The sequence below is a fragment of the Salvelinus sp. IW2-2015 genome, linkage group LG12 (assembly GCF_002910315.2).
Source record: "Salvelinus sp. IW2-2015 linkage group LG12, ASM291031v2, whole genome shotgun sequence".
NCBI classification, from domain to species: Eukaryota; Metazoa; Chordata; class Actinopteri; order Salmoniformes; family Salmonidae; genus Salvelinus; species Salvelinus sp. IW2-2015.
In genome coordinates, this window is record NC_036852.1 from 11,681,583 (window position 1) to 11,694,623 (window position 13,041).

At 41.6% G+C, this 13,041-nt stretch overlaps 1 protein-coding gene across 2 annotated transcripts in view; it reads right to left on the bottom strand.

Annotated features, from left to right (window-relative positions):
• LOC111971037 (neural cell adhesion molecule 2) overlaps window positions 1-13,041 on the bottom strand; it is a 439,128-nt gene that overhangs the window by 145,482 nt on the left and 280,605 nt on the right. For both annotated transcript variants that reach the window (XM_070445981.1, XM_023997847.2), the window contains exon 2: window positions 454-528. In XM_070445981.1, the coding sequence (XP_070302082.1) occupies window positions 454-528 (75 nt within the window). The remainder of the gene's footprint in view (window positions 1-453; window positions 529-13,041) is intronic.

Below are 13,041 nucleotides of genomic sequence, written 5' to 3' on the forward strand. Positions count from 1 at the left end.
CATTCCTTCTCCCTGCCCCTTTCCTYCCTGTCCCTCTGCTGTTAGCTCCATGGTGCTCTGTGCTGGCAGGAGAAGACAGGGACACAACAGGGGTGTAACTGTGAACCAAAGYACTGCCAGCCCACACTACCCCTCTACAGAGCTGCAGGCACTTGGCTTGGGGCCCGTGGCACATAGACCCCCCCCAAACAGGGGCGGATAGGGCAGGATCTGCAACAGGGTGGGATGGGCAAGGGGTTGGGTGAAGGCTGGGGGATTGGGGAGAGGGTTGAAACCATTGGTTGGGAGGGATGGTTGTGTGGGATGGGAGGCAACCATGTCACCCAAACAACAGTTCCATCCACCTCCATCCAACCTATCGCCCATCTCACCCTGCATCCAGGATGACATATCCACATTTACATTCGATATAACACCCAAACAAGCATGTTCTGTTCACTACAGCCATCTTACCTGTGCATTTGAAGAACTTGGACTCTCCCACACTTAGCTCCACCTTGTTCAAGGATATGGACACCTGCAGAACAGCTGTGAGGAGAGAGAGAGAGAGAGAGAGAAAAAAAAAAGATGAGTATATACACACAAGAAAACTCACGAGGAGAAAATAGGATAATAAGAAAGAGAAAAGAGAAACGTTTTGTTAACATGGCGGGTGGGAGGGAAGCGGTGACTGGCTTTCAAAAGTTGCCGCTGTTACAACGTGACCGGTCGGGAGTAGGCTACTAAGTGACTGCGAGTGAAGAGCAAAATAATCCTAACATTGATTTGTTGAGACCAGTCCTCAAAGCAGTGCAAAACGGTGCTGAAATAGTTGACCACACGCAGGTAGGCTATTGCTTCAAATYGTATTATAACAATTGGATGACTTTGGGTGTTCCAGTAAGCAACAATGTGTTGCCTTCATTAGCCCACTTTATTCTTAAAAGAACTCCAGCACAGAGAAGAGAAAGGAGCCTTAAATAATTCAACAATAAAGCGATTGAAACCACAAATGCATTTGACTATTTTTAATCATCCCCATCAACCAAACACACATCATCTACCATGGTATTCCATTTCCAGCGAGACTATTCAAGCCATCGACACACTGATGGTTGAAGAGGATGAGCGATCGGCAAAGGCCATCTGGAATCTGCTGGCATCACAGCACAACATCAACATCGCTCTAATCACAGTCAGAAGACAGTTGAAGAAACTTAAGGGTACTTATGGACAGGCTCTGTAAGACATTTTTATCAGTGGGAGAACAAGTATTTGATACACTGCCGATTTTGCAGGTTTTCCTACTTCAAAGCATGTAGAGTCTGTAATTTTTATCATAGGTACACTTCAACTATGAGAGACGGAATCTAAAACAAAAATCCAGAAAATCACATTGTATGATTTTTAAGTAATTAATTTGCATTTTATTGCATGACATAAGTATTTGATACATCAGAAAGCAGAACTTAATATTTGGTACAGAACCTTTGTTTGCAATTACAGAGATCATACGTTTCCTGTAGTTCTTGACTAGGTTTGCACACACTGCAGCAGATTTTGTCCCACATCCTCCCTACAGATCTTCTCCAGATCCTTCGAGTTTCGGGGCTGTCGCTGGGCAATACGGGTTTCAGCTCCCTCCAAAGATTTCCTATGGGTTCAGGTCTGGAGACTGGCTAGGCCACTCCAGACCTTGAGATGCTTCTTACGGAGCCACTCCTTAGTGCCATGGCTGTGTGTTCGTGTCGTTGTCATGCTGGAAGACCCAGCCACGACCCATCTTCAATGCTCTTACTGAGGAAGGAGGTTGTTGCCAAGATCTCGCGATACTGCCCCATCCATCCTCCCCTCAATACGTGCAGTTCCTGTCCCCTTTGCAGAAAAGCATCCCCAAAGAATGATGTTTCCACCTCCATGCTTCACGGTTGGATGGTGTTCTTGGGGTTGTACTCATACTCTTCTTCCTCCAAACACGGCGAGTGGAGTTAGACCAAAAGCTCTATTTTGTCTCATCAGACCACATGACCTTCTCCCATTCCTCCTCTGGATCATCCAGATAGTCATTGGCAAACTTCAGACAGCCTGGACATGCACTGGCTTAAGCAGGGGGACCTTGCGTGGGGCTGCAGGATTTTAATCCATAGTGCTGTTACTAATGGTTTTCTTTGAGACTGTGTCCCAGCTCTCTTCAGGTCTGACCAGGTCCTGCCGTGTAGTTCTGGCTGACCTCACCTTCCTCATGATCATTGATGCCCCACGAGTGAAATCTTGCATGGAGCCCCAGACGAGGTGATTGACCGTCATCTTGAACTTCTTCCATTTCTAATAATGCTGCCAACAGTGTTTCCTTCTCACCAAGCTGCTTGCTATTGTCCTGTAGCCCATCCAGCCTTGTGCAGGTCTACAATTTTATCCCTGATTCCTTCACAGCTCTCTGGTCTTGGCCATTGTGGAGAGGTTGGAATCTGTTTGATTGAGTGTGTGGACAGGTGTCTTTTATACAGGTAACGAGTTCAAACAGGTGCAGTTAATACAGGTAATGAGTGGAGAAAGGAGGCTTCTTAAAGAAAAACTAACAGGTCTGTAGAGCCGGAATTCTTACTGTTGGTAGGTGATCAAATACTTATGTCATACAATAAAATGCAAATTAATTATTTAAAAATCATACAATGTGATTTTCTGGATTTCTGGATAAAAATTACAGACCTCTACATGCTTGTAAGTAGGAAACCTGCAAAATCGGCAGTGTATCAAATACTTGTTCTCCCCACTGTATATCAGTGGCATGCGAAAGTATTCACCCCCTTGGCATGTTTCCTATTTTGTTGCCTTACACCCTGGAATTAAATATATATTTTGGGGATGTTTGTATCATTTGATTTACACAACATGCCTACCATTTTGAAGATGCAAAATTTTTTATTGTGAACAAACAACTCGAGCGTGCATAACTAATTCACCCCCCCCCCCCCCAAAGCCACCATTTGCAGCAATTACAGCTGCAAGTGGTTTGGGGTATGGTCTCATATAAAGCTTGGCACATCTAGCCACTGTGATTTTCCCCCATTCTTCAAGGCAAAACTGCTCCAGCTCCTTCAAGTTGGATGGGTTCTTAAGTCATACCACAGATTCTCAATTGGATTGAGGTCTGGGCTTTGACTAGGCCATTCCAAGACATTTAAATGTTTCCCCTTAAACCACTCAAGTGTTGCATAAGCAGTATGGTTAGGGTCATTGTCCTGCTGGAAGCTGAACCTCCGTCCCAGTCTCAAATCTCTGGAAGACTTAAACAGGTTTCCCTCAAGAATTTCCCTGTATTTAGCACCATCCATCCTTCCTTCMATTCTGAACAGTTTCCCAGTCCCTGCGATGAAACACATCCCCACGTGGTGTTCTCTGGGTGATGAGAAGTGTTGGGTTTGCACCAGACATAGAGTCTCCCACATGCYTTGTGGCAAACACCAAACATGTTTACTTATTTTTTTCTGGACACTCTTCCTGTAAAGCCCTGCTCTGTGGAGTGTACGGCTTAAAGTGGTCCTATGGACAGATGCTCCACAGCGGAGATTGGAGTTTGGAAGCACCTTCAGGGTTATCTTTGGTCTTTGGCACTGTATACATATATATTTTCCCCCCCCATAGTAATTCATTATGGATCCATTAATATATTTAAAGTCCCTAAACTCGGCAAGAGTCTATTGACCTGCTGATAGTTGAAATAAACATCTGCATTTTGAAAGAGTATTTTTATCATGATTTTATTTACGAAAGCATACATATGTTGATGAAGAAATACTGTACAGTATATGCTTTACCTGACTTTTTGCGGTTGCATGCTGTTTGTAGTATTTGGGAACAGGCCCATATTTGATTTTTGATGGTAAGTTTAGCTATTTACAAAGCAAAAGGTACATAAAATATTGTAGCCTTCACCTCACGGACTGCTATGTGTTCCACAATAATTCACTGTCGCCTCCTTTTTCAGGTATCATGGCTCGAGATTTCTTTGAGGAAGAAATCATCAAGAGATATGCTAGACCCTATGTCAGAGAGGTGTTTCTGGGACCATATAATTYCTTTCAAGGTAGGATGATAGCAATATGTTGATATGTGTAGGCCTATTTACATGTATATTTCTAGTATTGCACCTAATGTTGACTGTTAGGCTACATTTATTTTTTTCTTCTCCAATTGCAGAACATTACCCAACACACACTGCCGCCTGGGTTTGCATTGCAAATGAGGGCATAAACTKGGTCAAGATGCCATCAGAGCAAGTAGACATTTATGTAGTAAAATAAAGTTTAAATAAAAATAAATAAAAGACCTACAACACTTTTAACAGCACATTACTCAACACTAGTGAGACTCATGTCACCTACGGTAGGCCTATTTTTTTTTTTTTTTTACATGTAGGTCTCATGATTTAAACCTGATCGAACTTGTTTGGCATCAACTGAAAACATGAATCCACAACTCTGCCAAGCCTACAAGCAAAGATGAACTGGTGARGGCCATCAAGACATGTTGGCTTGAGAAATTGACGATACAACAATGCAACAAATACATTGATCCAATACATTGATCATCTCAGGTTTTACCCGTGGTCGTGGGGCTGGGGGTGAGTGCAACTAAAATGTAGTTGAAATAATACATTGCAAGTTGGGGGGAATTTTCACACCTACAGTAGCCAGGCTATWWAATTACCATTTTATAAATAAATTGACTTATGGAGAGTCTATTATCCTGCTAATTGCCCATCATGGAAACATTGTTTGCAAGATGGGCTACATCTGCTACAGTACACTTATGACAAGTGTTTGTAAACATGTTTTCAAAATGCCTCCCGCTGTCCATCATTAACGTAAATAAAAACACAGCATCTAAAAAACATTGCACATAATGCTTGTTTACATTCTTCATTGTAACCACAATGTCACAAATAATTGAACACACACAGCATTTTTCGTGAGGGAAAATCTGGTCTGTGGGGATTTTATATAATTATAATGCAGGGTTAATATTAATAATAATAATCGTTGGATAACAGATCGGCTCTCGGAACTCATTAAGAGGCGGCTTCTATCTTCAATAYAATCATTAATTCAGAATGTTAAACCAGAATACAGTAGATTGTAATAAACAGAAAATTGCGTGTCAATTCATAAAGCATGTGCCATGGAATTGGTACATCAAATATCTCTTCCCAATTATTTTKMAATCTATATGGCACAGCTGTCAGTTTTTTGGTCCTTAAATGAAACTGGTATATATTTGTATTTATCACAATTTTATTTAACCAATTTTGGTCTTTAATGCAGACAAGTTCCTTATTTTTATTTATGTTTTTACTTTATGGGATCGGTGTCCCCACCGCGGGACGGTTGAGCTAACGTGCGCTAATGTGAATAGCATGACGCTGTAAGTAACAAGAACATTTCCCAGGACATTGACATGTCATATATGGGCAGAAAGCTTCAATTATTGTTAATCTAACTGCACTGTCCAATTTACAGTAGCTTTACAGTGAACAGTGCCATCTAGACTTCTAAGCAATATAATGGCCTTTCTCTTGCATTTCAAAGATGATGAAAAAAAAATTGAAAATGCATGTTTTTTTCTTTGTATTATCTTTTACCAGATCTAATGTGTTGTATTCTCCTACATTAATTTCACATTTCCACAAACTTCAAAGTGTTTCCTTTCAAATGGTATCAAGTATATGCATATCCTTGCTTCAGGTCCTGAGCTACAGGCAGTTAGATTTGGGTATGTCATTTTAGGTGATTTTTTTTTTTAAAGGGTCCGATCCTTTGAACTGAAATTGCAACCATCTTTCTATGACTTGTTTAAAAAATAATGATATTTTGGAGATGATTTCATTTCAAATAACCGAAAGTGAATGATTGTAATCTGAATAAAGGCCATTCTTGACAATGGGGTGAGACATTCTTACTAATTTCCAAATAAAGCCAGTTTGTTATTTASAATGATTTCTGTTTATAGAGGGAGAGAAACCAAAAGCACACCGTGCCTATTTTTCAAAAATCGTCAGTCCACATGTCAAGTGAAATTACCCCATTGTATTTACCCAAGTTATCTCTTAACTCCAGGACCACCGACAGTTTTGTTGGTGTTGCCTGAAGTAGGACTCTAGCGCCAGAGGAGACTCTCAGACTGAAAACACCTCTATTAATTTACGAAAAGATAGTCAATTTGTGCCACAGTTTAGACTACCGATAGATCAGCGTTTTAACTCCCCCTTGTGATAGTGTGGTACAACGACAGAATGCCACCATCTACCACTAACGGCCGTGGCATCAGCTCGTAACTTCGTAACTCGAACCACTGTACCATTCTATGAAGCTCGAATACTTCAAATTATGCATCACAAGAGGCCTAATCCTACGCCTTTCCAGTTTTGCTCGGAGACTGCTACTACAACACAATAGGGCATCATGCTGAGGTTCACATAGGATGAAGGACTAGGTAATGAGTAGAGTTGCGACAAACACTTCCTTTTACCMGATAAAAGCTTGAAATCACACACACAATTCGAATGTAGATGTTCGGCTGCACATCATTGCAAGTTGTACTTAAGTGCCTTGCTTGCCGCTTACCCCTTCCCGAGCCAAGTCTGCATCCCAAATGGAACCCTATCCTCTGTATAGTGCGCTTCTTTTGACCATTTGCATGTAAGCTGGTCCTATGAGCCCTGGTCAAAAGTAGTGCACTAAATAGGGAATAGGGTGTCATTTGGGACACAGCGTCAGCCAGAGAAGAATAGCGTGAATCTAGTTAGGGGTGACACCAAAGGCAGTGGAGGAGAAAGCACCTTTAATCTTCTCTCTCTCTCTCCGTCTGGCTATCCTTTGATTATCACTTCTTTCAATATCTTATTTTTTCAACAGTTTGTGTTTATGTTCTGTAGATGTGCACACACACACACACGCACACACGCATGTGCATGTACACACACACACACACACACACACACACACACTCTAAGAAATTTGCTGTGACAGAGAGCTGCCTATAGATGGCAGTAGGTGAACACTACTGTAATGTCACCACTTTGCTGCATGCCTGGTAATACACATCTATATCACAAGGGTTGTGATTTATCTATACTGAACAACAAAATAAACACAACATGCAACAATTTCAAAGATTTTACTAAGTTACAGTTCATATAAGGAAATCAGTCAATTGAAATAAATTCATTAGGCCCTAATCTATGGATTTCACATGACTGGGCAGTGGCACAACCAATCAGAATATGTTTTTCCCCACAAAAGGGCTTCATTATAGACAGAAATACTCCTCAGCACCCCCTCCACCCCCGCTCAGRCGATCCCGCAGATGAAGAAGCYGGATGTGGAGGTCCTGTGCTGGCGTGGTTACACGGGGTCTGTGGTTGTGAAGCCGGTTGGATGTACTGCCAAAATCTCTAAAACGATGTTGGAGGTAGCTTATGGTAGAGARATTAACATTAAATTCTCTGGCAACAGCTCTGGTGGACATTCCTGCAGTCAACATGCCAATTGCACGTCTGTGGCATTGTGTTGTGTGACAAAACTGCACATTTTAAAGTGGCCTTTTAAACTGCACCTGTGTAATGATAATGCTGTTTAATAAGCTTCTTGATATGTCACACCTGTCAGGTGGATGGATTATATTGGAAAAGGAGAAATGCTCACTAAATRAATAAGCTTTATGTTCGTATGGAAAGTTATTATTTCAGCTCATGAAACATGTGACCAACACTTGTACATGTTGGGTTTATGTTTTTGTTCAGTCTATATCCTCCAACTGTCCATTTTCCCTGTTCGCAAGCAAGCACGCACGCACACACGCACGCACGCACACACACACACACATAACCCCCCGCAAACACACACAATGTCCCATCCCCAGGGTAGCACTATAGTACAGTTGCCAGTTATGTCCTCTCATCTCAGCTCTGTCCCACTTACTCCTCTTCCCTGTGACACGGAGCTCCAGCTGTGCCCGGTGCCYCTGCTCTCAGAGGTAACAAGTCTACCGTCTGCCATACCTTACAGTCGCGCCGTCTGGCTGATTAACGAGCAGAGGACACATATGCACGTACGCAGATACACAGACACACACGCAGACAAACACRCGCACACAGACTCTGGCCCGATGCGCACCCACACACACAGACTCCACCCCTCCCTTCATCGCCACTGCATCATTAACTACCAGCCAAWACCTGTTTACAAGCAAAAACTTAAAACAGGAAGTACCAGTGATGCTTTCAATACGAAAGTGGTCCAATGAAGAGGATGCAAAGCTACAGGATTGTTTACCGCATCAGTCACCCGCTTCATTAACCCTTTGACGCATATGATCACATACAGTTCAAGTCGGATGTTTACATACACCTTAGCCAAATAGATTTAAACTCAGTTTTTCAATTCCTGACATTTAATCCTAGTAAAAAATCCCTGTCTTAGGTCAGTTAGGATCACCACTTTATTTGAAGAATGTGAAATGTCAAAATAATAGCAGACAGAATGATTTATTTCAGCTTTTATTTCTTTCATCACATTCCCAGTGGGTCAGAAGTTTACATACACTCAATTAGTATTTGGTAGCATTGCCTTTAAATTGTATGACTTGGGTCAAACGTTTCGGTAGCCTTCCAGAAGCTTCCCACAAGAAGTTGGGTGAATCTTGGCCCATTCCTCCTGACAGAGCTGGTGTAACTGAGTCAGGTTTGTAGGCCTCCTTGCTCGCACACGCTTTTTCAGTTCYGCCCACACATTTTCTGTGGGATTTAGGTCAGGGCTTTGTGATGGCCACTCCAATACCTTGACTTTGTTGTCTTTAAGGCATTTTGCCACAACTTTGGAAGTATGCTTGTGGTCATTGTCCATTTGGAATACCCATTTGCGACCAAGCTTTAACTTCCTGACTGATTCGTCCCTTGAGTGTTGCTTCAATATCTCCACATAATTGTCCTCCCTCATGATGCCATCTATTTTAATGAGTACACCAGTCCCTCTTGCAGCAAAGCACCCCCACAACATGATGCTGCCACCCGTGCTTCACGGTTGGATGGTGTTCTTCGGCTTGCAAGCCTCCCCCTTTTCTCCAAACAGACAATGGTCATTATGGCCAAACAGTTCTATTTTTGTTTCATCAGACCAGAGGACATTTCTCCAAAAGTACCACCTTTGTCCCCATGTGCAGTTGCAACCGTAGTCTGGCTTTTTTATGGCGGTTTTGGAGCAGTGTCTTCTTCCTTGCCAAGCTGCCATTCAGGTTAAGTCAATATAGGACTCGTTTTACTGAGGATATAGATCATTTTGTACCTGTTTCCTCCAGCATCTTCACAAGGTCCTTTTGCTGTTGTTCTATAATTGATTTGCACTTTCGCACCAAAGTACGTTAATCTCTAGGGACAGAACGCTTCTCCTTCCTGAGCGTATGACGGCTGTGTGTCCCATGGGTGTTTACACTTGCGTACTATTGTTTGTACAGATGAACGTGGTACCTTCAGGCTGGAAATTGCTCCAAAGGATGAACCAGATTTGTGGAGGTCTACAATTATTGGCTGATTCTTTTGATTTCCCATGATGTCAAGCAAAGAGGCAATGAGTTTGAAGGCTTTGAAATACATCCAAAGATCACTCCAATTGACTCAAATTATGTCAATTATCCTCGTCAGAAGCTTCTAAAGCCATGACATAATTTTCTGGAATTTTCCAAGCTGTTTAAAGTCAACTTAGTGTATGTAAACTTCTGACCCACTGAAATTGTGATACAGTTTATATATATAAGTGAAATAATATGTCTGTAAACAATTGTTGGAAAAATTACTTGTTTCATGCACAAAGTAGATGTCCTAACCGACTTGCCAAAACTATAGTTTGTTAACAAGAAATTTGGGGAGTGGTTGAAAAACAAGTTTTAATGACTCCAACCTAAGTGTATGTAAACTTCCGACTTCAACTGTATTTATGATCATTGTTGAGTGGTCCCTGCAGGTTACCATCACAAATATGTAATTGGAACAGTAGCAACAGAACGTATGACCAACTTGTATAAATATCATTGTTGTCTGAAAAGCASCTAAACAATGTTTTGTATTGATGGAAAATAAAGGTCTTCATCATCCAAGCATCACACGGAACACATCCACAGCCAAAATAATTCCATAAACYAGTTTAAATAACAGGTTGCACTGACAAGAAAAAAWGTTAGCGAAGTAACAGCTAGACTAGTTTACAATGTACCACATCTCTGGTGAGCACAAGGGAGACATGTAATATTGTTTAGAAAGGAGATATGTGTCAGCTAAGCAAATAGCGGCTCCATTCTTTATGATGGCAGCCATGTTTGTTTATGTTTGACAAGGAAAAACTCCCTAACCCCAGAATGCCATTCACTATAAAACACAAATAAACAAAGTCAAAGATGGTTGCGCCCACTGCCCGAATAAGATCAACATATTTTGGCCACTTTCAGAATATTACAAATCTTCAATGTGCGTGTTACATTGTAAACAAGAACCGGAGCACATGACTTGACAAGTCGTTTACATTTTTTGATGACTCACAAAGCAAATAAAAATTTTCACCTCAAATACTAGCATACTGCCTAGTCGTAGCGCGAAAGCTAAACAGTGTTGCCAGATTTGGGTGAAACCATTTTAAGGGGGTATGCAGTTAGTAATACTTGAAGTTTCTACAAATGCAACCACGTTTTAGAAGGAGATCAACAGCTGGTCCATCCACGTAACATTCCACGCGTAGATGATGCCGAAGCATAAACCTATATGATCATGTCTAGCTCCATAGTTTACGATAACCCATATCTACAACCTCACCTTACTCATGCCACAGTCTCTGCACACAATATAGCTGATTACTCACACACACCATTTCATCTGATCATCCGCACAAACTCACTTTGTTGCTTACATGACTTGGATCCACCCTGTTCTCACTCTCCTCTGCCCCGACCAGGCTAAAACCTATCCAAGCCATAATACTCACCACGTGATAATTGCGAAATATCTTATTCGCTTGGAGACGAGGCAGGCATCTATCTGTAGGCTACATGTCCAGTGGTGATAAAACATTGATATGAACAAAAAGTATTTAGAATGTCAGCGTTTACCTTAGCCATGGTTGGTATATGTAATATATGCTGATACCCCGCTCTCACTTTGTTTCTTTGCAATTATTGTGTCAAACACACCAGACTTAGCACCTCAGGGTTTCCTCCCCCTGTCTCACATGAGCAGACCCTCAGACAGGCGAATACCAAAGCCTCTTTGGGGCGGCAGGTAGCCTAGTGGTTAGAGCATTGGGCCAGTAACCGAAAGATTTACCATGGATTACAGGCAACATCCGCACTGAGCTAAAGGCTAAAGCTGTCACTTTCAATGAGCGGGACACTAATCCGGGAGCTTATAAAAAAGTCCCACTACGAACCACCAAACAGGCAAAGCGTCAATACAGTACCAAGATCAAATCCTACTACACCGGCTCTGACACTCGTCAGATGTGGCAGGGCTTGCAAACTATCACAGATTACGAAGGGAAACTCAGCCGCGAACTGTCCAGTGACGTTAGCCTACCAGATGAGCTAAATACCTTCTATACACGCTTCGAGGCTAGCAATGCTGAACTATGCATGAGAGCACCAGCTGTTCCGAACTGTGTTACCACTCTCTCCGTAGCTGATGTGAGTAAGACTTTTACCCTTTTACTGCAGTGGGCTAAATCAGGGTCAAACAGACTGTTTCTTGGTAGTCTTAAACAAATCTACTTTCAAACAAAAGTATACATCTCACACACATGGTTATGGGCTTTAAAAAAAGAAGACACTTGTACCATGTCAAATATAGAGTTGAAATGTGTTACATTTTGAGTTTGCAATCCAATATTACACTTTATATACATCACATAAAACTGAAATATAACAAAACCGTTTGACACAGAAACACCAGATTTTCGGCGGGTGGATTATCAGGACACATACTTGCCAGCTGGTGAGCACATGCTCTGAGTGTCTTCACTGACATTTTCAACCCTGACCACCATAGTCCCTGTGTCCAAGAACGCCAAGGCAACCTGCCTAAATGACTATTTCCCCGTAACACCTTCAACCCCTAAGCTTTAAAACTGCTAAATAGTTAATTAAATAGTTAACCAATAGCTACACGGACTATCTGCATTGACCCTTTTAAGCAATCTATCTATTTTGCCTAATCACATACACTGATGTTACTGTTCATTATCTATCTATCTATATTATGTACATACTGTATCTACCTCAATTACCTGGTACCCCTGCACATATACTCTGTACTGGTACCCCATGTATATATATCAAGTTATCATCACTCATTGTGTATTTATTCCTTATGTTATTCTTTTTCTATTTATTTTCTCTCTGCATTGTTGGGATGGGCCCGTCAGTAAGCATGTTACTGTTGGTCTACACCAGCTGTTCATGAAGCATGTGACAAATAACATTTGATTCGATAGGAAGTGTCACAACGCAGAGGCAAACACTGCAACGTGTTGCTGTAGCACTCGCCATGGATCAAATGGAGAAACAAATGAGCCATTACACAACCGATGACAACAACGGTGGGTGTTGATTCAATATATTTTTTTTTTTTCTCTATCATTGTCTTTTATTTGAACGATGTCAGTCAAGCTATATGGATTTGTACCCATTTAAGATATTCAGAATGTTATGAAAACCGACTGGCAGTGTCACTTTTGCAATCATCTTCTATCATCTTCTATCATCCCAACTTATAATTGTTGCCATATCCTCCACAACAAGGGACTGTGTAATCCTCACACAATGGAATGTGAACACATAAAAGTACTATTTAATTCATAAGAAGGCCCAATCAACAGGCCAATATAAAAGACCTCAAGCTGCTAAGTCAATCACATACTCCCCCACTCATCTCTCCCTCTTTCCTCAAACAATAGAATRACCCAGATCCCCCACTTCCTCCCAGTCATAACCCCTTGAGAGTTCCTTCCTCAACACACCATTGTGTTT